Source organism: Mastigoproctus giganteus, chromosome 2 (genome assembly GCF_048544385.1).
Source record: "Mastigoproctus giganteus isolate SK-2022 chromosome 2, ASM4854438v1, whole genome shotgun sequence".
Lineage (NCBI taxonomy): Eukaryota > Metazoa > Arthropoda > Arachnida > Uropygi > Thelyphonidae > Mastigoproctus > Mastigoproctus giganteus.
Window position 1 is genome coordinate 94,581 of NC_143576.1, and position 14,045 is coordinate 108,625.

A 14,045-nucleotide genomic window follows, 5' to 3' on the forward strand; every position below is an offset into this window, starting at 1 on the left:
TTTAATTTCAGAAAAGGAAATTACGATGCCTTAAGGTACTACATGGCCTCTATTAATTGGGTAGATATCGCGCAGAGAATGAATACAATTGAACTGTGGTACGCTTTTAAAACATTAATCACAGATGCCTTGAATGCGTATATACCATTAAAAAAATACTCTACGAGAAGGGTTCCAAGTTGGATGAATAGTGAAGTTGCGACATTACTTGAGCAGAAAAAGGTGGCATGGAAAAGTTACAGAGCAAGAAAAAGTACTGAAGCCTATAACAACTACAAGGTGATGTGTAATAGAGCCACAGAAAAGGTTCGACAGGCAAAGGCAGTTTATGAGAAATCACTAGCAAACAGAGCAAAGAGGGGGGGATAAAGAATTCTTCACATATATAAATGCCAAGAAGAGCAGGACAAACCAGATCGGACCTTTACGTAAGGGAAAGGGGATAGTAATAAATACACCAGCTGTGTATTTATTACTATCCCCTTTCCCTTACGTAAAGGTACATAAATACAGTAATAAATACATCAGACATCCATTTAGACCTAAACCTTGAACAATATTTCTTAATTGGTGTGAAAAGCCTAGTAGCTTCCAAGATTAATTCTTTGAATGCTTCCCATTTTGAATTTACTGTTGGTAACATCATCAACTGGTTCCACTGTATAGAATTTAAATGCAGTCTCAGACCACCGTAATCACCTATACAAAACAAAAACCCTTCCCTTTACCCCTTCATTATAGTTACACTGCAATGAAGTGTGAATTTTCTTTACTGCTATATGCTGCATATATAATAATATGGCCTTTTCTCAAGTCAACTACTGTATATACTTTTATATTTCTATGCCACAGCGAATCATCTTGAAACAACAAAAATGCCAAGACTGAAGTGTGCACACTCAGTGTTGGCAAATCTCTAACAACACGAAATTAGTGTTATCAACATGAAAATAGAGAAAATGCAAATTTCCTAGGGAAAACATGACAGTTCCCGAGACATGTGTCACATGAAAAGGACAGGATACAGGCACAAATGACCACTATCTACAATTAAACAAGTTATGCCAATTATTGTAGATGACTCAGAGCATAGTAATTGTCAACGAAGAATTAAAGAATTTTGGTCTGAGCTAATGCATTACTGCACAGAGACATTCGGGCACCTCCGAGGCCAGGAGCAGCAGTGCATAGCACACGCTCCTTGATTAGACCAGGGTTCGAGCCCGTCACCACCAAATACGGAGGATGCGGAAAAGTCAGGGAATGACCACCGCATATTCCCTGGAGCAATATGGCCTTAGTTGCTAATGCTCCTAAAAACCAAATAACAGAGACATTCAAAGAAACCTAGAAATAACCAGGGTACAACTCGGCTAATTGACTTCTGTTGCAAGAATATCAATGGGTAAACTTCTAAATGAACTGAGTTGGGTGCTTTTTCTCCAGTTGCTCAACTAACACAGAAACAGCCACATTATAAAGGGAAGTAGAATGAAACAGCAACATGCACAGAAATATGTCAGGAATCTGGTAACTGGAAGTTTTTATTTATTTATTTTAAGGAATAAGATTTAGATATAATTTTGTTGAGAAAACCAGAGGAAAGCAAATATCTCTGATCTTATTTTACTATTCTGAAAATCTAAATTTTACTGTTCTAAGAAACTGAATATAAACTTCATCTTTTTCCTCCCTTTGGGTGGGGGAATGAATTCACAGGCCCATCTTTCACGATAAAAACTGTACCTGTAAGAAACTCCCAGGTTTTATTTCTGGAATTATCTTTAAAATAATGACTTTATTAATTTGATCAGTTTCATTATAAATATATATAAGATGAAATTATAAGGCATTAACCTGTTCTTCTCTTCCAGCTCCCTTACTTGGTAAAAGTTTCTTCTTATCTTTATATTTTTCAATATCTTGATGAAACTGTGCCAGCACACTGTTATCTTGTTCTGTAAAAAAAAAAAAAGAAAAAAAAAAAAAAACTAAGTGGTGTGATATCATATTCGTTAAAAAAAAAAAAATTATGGTAACCAAATGAATAATGTCATCAAGAAAATACATACTATACAGTATACACAGGAATTACAATAAAAGTATTTCTCACTATACTGCATTGAAATCAAGAAGAATATTTGTAGGCACCCAGATACAGTTTAATAAAAAAATCCTTCTTCCTCAAATTCATTTCTAACAAATTTCCCTTCAAAAATCAGGTTGTTTCCCTTAAAAGGACATTATCTGGCATTATTTAATAGCTTGATTCTTAACTATTAGATATTACTAATATAGGTTGTAACAGGCACATGACTATGGCAGGATTTAAGGATTACTGAATTTCTGTGTCCTTTTGATGTCATTCACTGAGGTCTGGATAGCAGAATATTTTATGTTTTGCTTCTACTTTATTTCGTTTTTTAGTTCACTTCATTTACTGGATTTTTCAAAATATTTTTACTTCTATTAGCATTAGTAATAGCCATATGGTGAAATGAAGCCCCAGGCCTTTGTTCCAACGCCCAGAAAAAAATAAAATTAAATAAAGTACCCAGGTAATTCTTTCCTCGCATAAACACCTATCCAGCTGAAAGAAAACTCCCAACAATTCAGTCTAACCTCTTTCCCAGTAATTTGAATTTATGGTCCCAACACGAATTATTTTTAACAATGAAAGCAACTCCCTCATTCATTTTACTTACAAGTCTTAAATTTGGGAATAGCAACCCCAAATAACTTACAAACTTCAGTGTGAGTTGAACTAAAAACTCCATGGAAAGAGATTTAGGAAGTTAAGATATGGGCAGATATGAGGTTCTCTGAGCAAGGCAGATAGGTGGCAAGAAAGGATCATGGGGGGCTATTAATAATTTATTGAACATTTGTTTTGTTGTTAAGTGTTAGATGCATCAGAAATTTAGGCCATATTGAACCATATATAATGTCTATAAACTGCATGTGTTCTGTGGTTGATTTGTTGTTTGCTAATAGCTAAGAAGATAGGAATGTTGTAATAATCGGCCATGAAAAGATTGTGCAAGGCTCCAGGGGTAGAATTTTTTTCTACCTGGTCTGTACTTGTTAACAGAAGGAACTGCTTCTACAGGGATGGGATACACTTAAATAGAGAGGGTGCAAGAATATTTGCTGATGCTATCGAGGCAGTGTTAGGTGGGTCGGAAAACTACAAGCTTGGGGGTATACAAGGACTAATAGATTAACAGTAGCCACTGGCAGAGGTGAAAGTGATTCTTGCACTGCTTCTATTGGAATGAGCAGAAGCCTGGAAAAAAAACATGCAGGATATTTCAGAGACTGCTGGGAGTCATTGCAGTACAAGTAAACACATGGGTTGTGTTAGGGCAGCTAAGAAAAAGAACAGGTGCATGTATACTTCAGTGTACACCAATGCTAGGAGTTTAGTGAATAAATTTGATGAATTTCAGATATTGCTCAAAGCGTCAAAGGCAGATATTTTTGGGATATCAGAGATGTGGTGTCACACAGATATAAGGAATGCAGAACTGGAATTTGGGGAGTACAAGGTCTACAGAAAGGATAGACAGGATAGGAAGGGAGAAAGGGTTATGCTATTAGTTAAGAAACACAAAATCCAAGGAAGTGAAGCCAGTCGACATCGCTGGACAGTGCAGTGTCGAGTCAGTTTGGTGTGACATACGCACTGGGAGATCAAAATTGAGAGTAGGAGTGTGCTATAGGCCTAATGACTCTGATGAGTATAATAAGAAACTGTACAGGGAAATAGAGTGGGCCAGTAAATCAGAGAGTCTTATAATGGGGGATTTTAATTTCCCAGACATTGACTGGAATTTGTGGGTTGTTCACTCACACACTAGCAAGGCTTTTGTGGATTTATTGGATGATTGTTTTCTACATCAGCATGTTTGGGAGGCAACTAGAGGGATTAATACTCTTGATTTGATTATCAGTAGTGACTCTTCATGCATTAAGAATCTGCAGATAGAGGAACCTGCGTCTCCGTAGCCAGGTGGGAAGGAGCAACAGTGCGTAGCACACGTTTCTTGATTAGACCGGGGTTCGAGCCCGTCACCACCAAATACGGAGGATGTGGAAAGGTCAGCGAATGACCACCGCATATCCCGGAGCAATATGGCCTTAGTTGCTAATGCTCCTAAAAGAAAAAAACCAAAAAAAAAAAAAAATAGAGGAACCACTAAGTGGCAATGATCACAGTGTGCTGAAGTGGGATTTACTCAAAGAAGTAACTACCATCAGGGGTAAAGGGAAGGGTTATTGCTTTCGTAAAGGCGACTATGATGGTCTGAGACAGTATTTAAATTCTATACAGTGGGACCAACTGATGATGTTACCAACAGCAAATTCAAAATGGGAAACATTCAAAGAACTTATCTTGGAAGCTACTAGGCTTTAGATACCAACTAAGAAATATTGCTCAAGGTTTAGGCCTAAATGGATGTCAGATGTACTAATGAGACATAAGGCAGAGAACAATGCTTGGGATACATATAAATTAAAATGTGACACAGCAGACTATGATAGATATATTGATCTCTAACCAAGTTAAAAAAGAAGTTAGGCAGGCGAAGGTAGATTACGAGAAATCTTTGGCAAGAGATGCAAAGAAAAACAGCAAACAGTTCTTTACTTCTGTAAACTCTAGAAGGAAGGGGTTGAATCAGATTGGTCCACTTGATATTAATAGTTCAACTGTTGATGATCCTGCTCAGGTATCTAACAAACTAAATGAATATTTTGCATTGACATAAACACATGAGGAATTATTCAGCAAGGGGAATGCCAGAGGTGTATCCAACTCTGGCATTAAGCTAGAGTATCTTGTAATAACTGAGAGTAAAGTGGAGGATAAATTGTTGAAGATAAACACAAGAAAGGCACCTGGGGTGGATGGGATCTATCCAGTTATATTAAAGGAGGCAGCAAAGGAAGTAAGCAAACCCTTAGCCATAATTATGAGAGCTTCCTTGGACTCAGGGGAGATACCCACAGATTGGAGTTGTGCAAATGTGACCCCAATTCACAAAGGAGGATCAAAGGCTGACACAAATAATTATAGACCTGAGTTTAACTTCTGTTCTAGGAAAATTAATGGAGGCACTGGTTAAAGAAGCACTGCAGGATAGTCTAGACAAGACTTCAGTTATAGCTCGGACACAGCATGGTTTTGTTAAGGGGAAGTCTTGCCTGACCAATTTGATTGGATACTATGATGCAGTGACAAAAGAACTGGATGCAGGCAATAACTTTGATATTATATACTTGGATCTTAGAATGGCTCTTTGATACTGTTGCACATGGAACACTGCTGCACAAATTTGAGCAGTGTAGCATTGGAGGCAAATTGCAGCTAGGGATAAAGGGGCGGTTGAGGGGGAGAAGATAGAGAGTGGTAATCAATGGACACTGCTCATCATGGACTAATGTTATAGTGGAGTCCCTCAGGGTTCAGTGTTGGGTCCATTATTGTTTTCTATATTCATAAATAATATTGATGATGGTATATCAAGCTTAATGTCCAAGTTTGCAGACGATACAAAGGTTGGCAGGGTTGTTAAGGACACTAGTGACGCTATGTTGCTGCAACAGGATCTGGAAAGGTTGAGCAGATGGGTTGAGAGGTGGCAAATGAAGTTTAACATTGACAAATATAAAGTAATATATAGGGGAAACAGAAACCCCAGGGATGTACCAACTCTGTGGTACTACACTGACAGTGGTAGAGAATGAAAAGGACATGGGGGTAATTGTGCAGACAGATATGAAGTTCTATGAGCAGTGCAGACGGTCTGCAAGAGTAGCTCATGGTGTCTTATCAATGATACACAGGAATTTTTCTAACAAGGATAAATGATTATTCCCTTGTATAAGGCAATGGTCAGGCCACACCTTGAGTACTGTATACAGGTCTGGAGGCCTCATTTCAAGAAGGATGTAGAGCTGTTGGAACAAGTACAGAGAAGGGCACCAAGGTTAGTGAATGGAACAAGGGGTTGCTCTTACGAAGAAAGGCTTAAGTTTTGCAAATTACAGTGTCTGGAGACTAGGCACCGGCAAGGTGATCTGATAGAGGTGTATAAAGCCTTGAGTGGTTTGAGCATGCTCAATGCTGACGGGATTCTGCCTCTTGCTCAGAATAATCACCTGAGAGGTCATAAATTCAAATTTATGACCTCTACAAGTTGTTCACAAGGGTTATTACTAACAGATAATGTAAGGATATTTGATGAGGATCAACTGAAAGATAGATGTAGGATAGATGTGTGGAAATTTGCCTTTAGCCAGCGGGTAGTTCGTTTGTGGAACAGACTTCCATCCCTTGTTGTGGAAGTTGATAGCCTAAATAAATTTAAGGCTCAGCTGGACAGGTATTTCGAATGAACGGAGGGGTGAAGTGGAAGTTTTTTTTTCTTTCTGGCTGATGCTGCATAAGCTTGCTTTCTTGCATCATATGCCTCTACTAATGCTAATGATACAATATAAGGCAACTGGAAGATAGCACTTGGAAGCCTATGTTCAAGAATGCAAACCCTGCCAAAAGAAACACATGGCTTCTTGAAAGGGTCCAAAGACAGGCAACATGCTTGGTGAAATTGATAAAAAAAGCACCTCTATAAGAAAGGACATCAAATATGCAGGCAACAAGGCACTTTAAAGAAGACCTGATTTAGGTCTATAAGGTTCTGAGAGGAATAGTAAAATGAATGAAGATGAACTTTTGACTGGTAAAAAGAAATCCAAAGAAGAAAAAAATAGTCAAGAAACACTTGTCATGATGAACCGAAGACAACAAATAAAGAGTAAGATAAACACTGACAAGGATAAAATTGAGTATACTGAGTTATTCAAAGCCATTAGAAAGAGACTCAGAGAGGACAAGATTTAACACAAGGAAAGTAGAACAAGCACTAAGGGAAAACAAAGGACTTAAATCAGCAGCCATGAGCAGTAATACAGAAAGACAAATGATACTGAAATTGAAGAATAGTGATGGCATACTTATGAATAGCAGAGAAGGCATAATTCAAATATCAGAAGACAACTATAGAAAATTATACAAGGAGCAAGGGAACGATGGCAGCAGTGGGGAAGATGGATCACAAATTAGTAACACATACAACATACCCAATATCCTTCCTGATGAGGTAGAATGTGTTGAAGAAAATGAAGAATCAGAAAGTACCAGGGGAAGATGAAGTTACTGTAGAGTTCTTAAAACTGGGAGGCAGAGACATGACACAGAAACTGGCAAGAGCTGGCATAAAAACTAGTATGAAAACTCTTCAACAATGCATTACAAAAGGTGTGATGCCTAAGGAGTGGAATAATGGAATCATAGTTTTGCTGCATAAGAAAGGAGATAAATCATAAATTTGAAATTATAGACCAATTAGCTTGTTATCCCACAACTACAAGTTGTTCACAAGGGTCATTACTAACAGATAATGTAAGGATATTTGATGAGAATCAACTGAAAGAGCAAGCTGACTTTAGGCCAGGATTCTCAACTATGGATCACCTTCACATAATTTCACAACTAATGGAGAAAGCAAATGAATATAAAATGCCATTATCCTTGGCATTTTACATGAATTTAAAATGCCATTCATTTTTTGCATGATTACAAAATGCCATTTGTGGATTACGAAAAGGAATTTGACTCTATACAGCATAAGGCAATGTTTCAGGAACTGGAAAGACAAGATATAGACACCCCATACATTATAATTTTGAATAAAATATATGAGAAGGCCACTTCCTTTATTACACTAGACAAAGACAGTATTATATTTAAAATTGTGAAAGCAGTTCAATAAGGACACACAATATCTCCAGAATTGTTTACTACTGCCCTTGAAGAAGCTTTCAAAAGATTTGATTGGTTGCAGAAAAGAGTCAATGTGAATGGAGAGTAACAAAACCATTTATGACTTGCAGATGACATGGTGATTGTAAGCCATGATCCTGAAGAATTAGTGGAATATTTTAACCAGTTATGCAGTTAGTAAGGATTTTGGACTAAAGCTGAATATGGTTAAAACAAAGTAATGATGAAAAAGTATGCCACAGGAAGGGATATAATCATTGAAGAAGTAGAAACTGAAAAAGTGGATTCATATACTTATCTTGGACAAGTTTTAGCTGTAATAATTATAAATGGCTGGAAGGCGAGAAGAATAAATTTCAGATAAATAGCATTCAGGAAATATTATCATATGCTGAGAAGCTTTAATTTGATCTGATTTAGGTTTTTATGGGGCAAAGGTGACTTAGGCCATGATGCACCAAGTCCATACTGAGGAGCAATAGCCCAATTTGTCTGAAATGTATAATAATGAACAAATGTTCATTATTATACATGAACATTGAACAAAATAATGAACAAATGTTCATTATCCCACCATGACTCATGGTAGTGAAACTTGGAAACTCACCAATAGAATGGAAGAGAAGTTGAAAACTACACGGTGATGAATGGAATGAATTATATTAGGAATCAGACTGTTGGATATGAAGAGAAACACATGGATTATGCAGCAAACTCAAGTAAAAGACATTCTTATCAAATCTAAAGAACTGAAATGGACTTGGGCAGGACACTTAGCTTGAAGACATTATGACAGATGGACTAAGAAAATAACAGAATGGCACCCAAAAGCAGCTAAAAGGAAACTTTGTACACAACAACAACAGAGATGTACAAATGAAATTCAAGAGTTCACGGGTAGTAAATGGATGGCCATTGCACAAAACAGAAGGAACCGGAAAAGTTGCTGGAGAGTTCTTCATCCTGCAGTGAATTGAAAATTAGCATTAGTAGAGGCATATGATGCAAGAAAGAAAGTTTATGCATCAGTCAAAAAAAAAAAAAAAACACTTCCATTTCGCCCCTTCGTTCGTTCGAAATACCAGCTGAGCCTTAAATTTGTTTACGCTATCAACTTCTACAATAAGGGATGGAAGTCTGTTCCACCAACCAACTACCCATTGGCTAAAGGCAAATTTCCACACATCTATCCTACAATCTGAATTTATGCCCTCTCAGGTGACTATTCTGGGCAAGAGGAAGAATCCCATCGGCATTGAGCATGCTCAAACCATTCAAGGCTTTATACATCTCTATCAGATCACCTCGCCGGTGCCTAGTCTTCAGACACTGTAATTTGCAAAACTTAAGCCTTTCTTTCTTCATAAGAGCAACCCTTTGTTCCATTCGCTTAGCTTGTTGCCCTTTTCTGAACTCGTTCCAGCAGCTCTACATTCTTCTTGATGTGAGGCCTCCAGCCGTGTATACAGTACTCAAGGTGGGGCCTGACCATTGCCTTATACAAGGGAATATTCACCTCCTTATCCCTGTTAGAAAAATTCCTGTATATCATTGACAAGACACCATGAGCTACTCTTCCAGCCCATCTACACTGCTCAGAGAACTTCATATCTGCCTTCACAATTACCCCCAGGTCCTTTTCATTCTCTATCACTGTCAATGTAGTACAACAGAGTTGATATGTTGCTCTGGGGTTGCTGTTTCCCATATGTAGTACTTTACATTTGTCAATGTTAAACTTCATTTGTCACCTCTCAGCCCATCTGCTCAACCTTTCCAGATCCTGTTGCAGCAGCATAGCGTCAGTATTGTCCTTAACAACCCTGCCAACCTTTGTATCGTCTGCAAACTTGGACAATGAAAATGGCTGATGATGATACCAGATATTCTAGTATACATTTGTCTTTCTCTCTTACCACATTTCTTTTCCATTCATTATAAATTCAATTAAAGCTTCTCTATTTCTTATTCTTGTATAACTATGAAATGGATTTTTATTGCAACAATGTTCAAATTCACTAATACTTCTATTTTAAAGAATATATTGAACTCTACTGTTTCTGTAAAAGTTTTTTGCATTATAGAATTAATTAAATTTTCCCTATTTAAATCTGTAGTATTTACAAATATCTTTTAAGTTTCTAACACCCATTTTACTCAATACAGAGTATATTTTCTCATTCATCAGAACATATTTTTTTAAATAAAAATCATTTCAAAATTAATTACTTTTAACTTGATTTTTTCAACTTTTTTATGGGAAAATGAGTAAAAAAATTCAGTGATTTTCTTATATTTTTAAAATTAATTCACTTTTTCTCAGAATTTTTTTCCTACAAGATTCATTCTATGTTCTGATTATATATACTAAATTTACAAACTTTTTCTTTTTTATGTAAACCCCAAACACGAGAGGTGTTAGAACCTATAGTACTCAGTACTGTGCTTGGGTTGGAGGTTGAGAAGACAAAAGAAGATATTTGTTGACATTGGACTTGAACTTCTATAGATTATAATTTTCAGGAAATACGTATGAAGGAAGGTTGTTCCAGAAAACGGCAGTTGAATTAATAAACGAGGAAGATGAAAAGTTGGTTCTATGAGTTTGAAGTTGGACAGTAAATGGATATTGGCTGGTGGTGGCACGTGTTCGGACTGTTTTGAAAGAGAGAGCGGGAATTATAGAAGCCAATTCAGAAGAACAGTGCCCATGGAAGTATCTGTAGAAGAGGCATGCACCAGAAACAGTACGTCTATGAGACAGCGAGTGGAGAGACTCTGCTAGGGATGAGTCATTAATTAACTTAACTGCCCTCTTCTGAATGGAATCAAGAAGCCTGAGAGAGGTTTTGGGGCACCACCCCAAAACCTCTCTACTATAGTAGATGGGTTTCTACAGAGACCCATCTACTATCACCACCCCAGATGTGGGAACAATATTCCATGGCAGGGCAGATTTGCAATTTGTACAGAGTGAGCAGCTGTTTGGAAGAAAAGTAAAGCCAAGAGCGAAAGAGAAAACCAAGTTTTTTAGATACAGAAGAAGCAATATTTGTAATCTGCTTGTGTCAAGAGAGAGAACAAGTCATTAGAGATTAATCCCTAAAAGAGATATATCATTTTGTTTAGAAATCGGAGTGTCACTAAAGATAAGCATAGGAGCAGAAGAATCCTTTTTGTGAGATATAAGACAAGACTGAGTTTTAGAAGGATTGAAATCAACTAAGTTGTCTCTGCCCCACTGGAGAATTACCTGAAGATCGGCATTTAAGGAATTGGTAGCAGATTTTAAAGAAGTTGAAGCTGATTGAGCAGGACAAGGTTTCTCAAAATGGAAAGTGGAATGCAATGTGCTATAATCGGCAAAACTATGGATAGGATTTCCAGTCAATGGAAGAAGGTCATTAGTATACAAGAGGAAAAGAGTGGGGGAAAGAACTGAACCTTAGGGACAACGGCATTAGTGGAGAAGTTAGAAGACAGAGACCCATCTACTATCACCCTCAGTGAGCGATCAGAGAGAAAACTGGATAACCAATTACTAAAAACAGTTGGCAAACCATAAGATGAAAGCTTATTTAGAAGACCTTTATGCCAAACATGATCGAAAGCCTTTGAGATGTCAAGAGCAACTACTTGTGTTTCCTCGAACCTTTCCATTGAATTAGTCCATAAATGGGTAACATAAACCAGAATGTCACCAGTGGATCGAAACTGGCGATCGTTGATCAGATGGAAGGTTTCTAGGTAGTTTAAGAGTTGGCAGTTAATTGATTTCTCCATTACTTTAGAAAGAGTAGAAGTAATTGCAATGGGACGATAATTGGATGGGAGGGATTTGTCACCCCTTTTAGGGGTGACAAATCCCTCCTGGATATGAGCAAATTTCCAAGCAGAAGGAAAAACACCTTGGGAATAAGAAAGTGAAAAAAGGAGGCAAAAAATAGGAGTAAGTTCAGGAGTACAGGTTTTGAGAACAAGTGGAGCAATACCATCGGGACCTGGAGCTTTCTTAGCATCAAGATTCGTCAAAATCTTTCTGACATCCTTTTGATGGAAGACCACAGGAGGCATTGAATGGAGCGTGTTGGGAATGGTGGGAGGTGTTTTACCAAGATCATTAATATATGAGTTGGGAAAAAAATGGGATGCTAGCAGGTCAGCTTTATCCTTGGCTGAAGTGACAACAGAACCATCTGGCTTGGACAGAGGTGGGAGCAGAGATGGGCAAAAGTTACGGCCAATAGCTTTGGCAAGAGACCAGAATGCTCGGCTACCATTAAGGCAAGAAGAAAGTTTTCTACTCTTAGCCTGTTCAAACTGTAGTTTGGACTGATTAATAACTGCTTTAGAACTGTTGCGAGCTTTGGTGTAGGCAGAAAATGAAACTGAAGAATTAGAAACAAGCCAATTACGACATGCAACGTTCTCTTGAACAGCCTTACCACATTTATTGGAAAACGAAGGTTTAGATAAAGGACGAGATTTTAAAGTGGAATAAAGGATTCCATTCCTCAAAGTGTGGGATAAAGCATTCCATTCCTGCAAGAATAATTTCACTGACACGATCTGAACAAAAGTTGACATCAGAAGTTTTGAAACAGTAATCCAACTAAGGAAAAGAAGAAAAGAAGTCTCGCAGGTCATCCCATTTTGCATTCTTGTAATGCCAAACAATACGAGGTTGGGAATAGCCATGAGATAAAGGTTCCGTTGGAGAAGAGACAATCACCAAGTTGTGATCTGAAGTGCCTAAAGAACTTCTCACTTCGACCGTGTACTTAGAAGGGTTGTTTGTGAGAAAAAGATTAAACATATTGGTTGTACGATTAGGATTCTCTGGTATTCTTGTAGTTAAATGAACAATCTGTGCAAGGTCATTAGTAATTGTGAAAGCCTTGCATCGCGATCAGCTGGGTCAGTGTGACTAGAAAATGGAAGCCAGTTGAAGTTGTGAACATTAAAATCACCAAGGAAAATTACCTCACTGTTAGGAAAGTTGGGCAGGAGAAAGTCCAGTTGCAAAGTGAGGCAGTCAAAGAGCTCCAAGTGATAAGTGGAGTTGGGAGAACGATAGAGACAAGAGATGAATTTGACAAAATGAGATAGAGAGATTTTAAGCCAGAGAAGATCAAAGAGAGAGGAGATTCCAAATTGCCAACTCTCTGACAGGGAATATCAGAACGTACATATGCACAAGTACCTCGTTCGAGGCAAAAGGAATCATACAGCGAATAATTTGGGCACCTGAGATGACCAGTAATTGAATCAACCGATCACTGAGATTCTGTCAGAAAAAGTACATGGGGTTTGGCAGACTGGAAGTCTAAATGGACATCGTTGAGATTAGAATTGAGACAATGTATATTTGTGAAATGAATTAGGAAGTGCTTGGGAGGTTTAGATCTTTTCGCAGATAAGCTTGCTCTATTATTTTGACAATTCATGGTGTATTCCATAGTAAAAAAAAGTGGGTGGGACATGCTGTATGAAGTAATGAAATTTTATATTTGGCGTACACATGGTAAGAATATACCCAGATCCTTGACAAAACGTGGCCTCGGCAATGCTCCCCCGCATACACACTACTCGGACTCCCTCCAGTCACTATCTGGCAGAGTAGAGGTAGCAAGATTATACACTAGCTGATCCGGAAGCCTCCTAGAGAGTTACCAATAGGTTTGGTCCGTTGTACTAACTAGCTGCCAGCCAGCGAACACCGTTTTAGAGCTGTACCCTCGAAATGTAAGGAATATTGGATCTCGCCACGATGTTCATCATAACCTCAAAAGTCATCAATCATATTGCACGATGGAAGAGATAGGGAGGGGTTGACCGGAACTTAGCTATAGAGACTAAATAAGGGTTCCATCACTTCAAGCCTCCGATAAGCAAAATGGTGGTATTGCACCGGCTGATGAGAGTCATCTACCACCTAGTACTGCCTGATAACATAGAGGGGCAGCGTTCCACCATGTGGTGTGGGCGCCACACCTCGACCCCTGCTTATGTTGGTTCACACCTGGGCGATCACCCACCATATACTTGTGCATCGAGGTTATACCCAGGATTACTAACAGTCCCACCATCGTGAAGGTGCAAGCAGAGAATTTGGTTGTCACAGACCGTCCGGACTTTGCTGAAATTGGGTCCACTTGACTTGAGTGTCACTCGAATATCAGTTCCATCAGCGTTT

At 38.2% G+C, this 14,045-nt stretch overlaps 1 protein-coding gene across 1 annotated transcript in view; it reads right to left on the reverse strand.

Annotated features, from left to right (window-relative positions):
* The window catches only part of LOC150089109 (spliceosome-associated protein CWC27 homolog), a 334,415-nt gene that overhangs the window by 42,418 nt on the left and 277,952 nt on the right, over positions 1-14,045 (reverse strand). Inside the window, exon 9 of the mRNA XM_090390329.1 lies at positions 1,858-1,958. Within this exon, the coding sequence (XP_090246455.1) occupies positions 1,858-1,958 (101 nt within the window). The remainder of the gene's footprint in view (positions 1-1,857; positions 1,959-14,045) is intronic.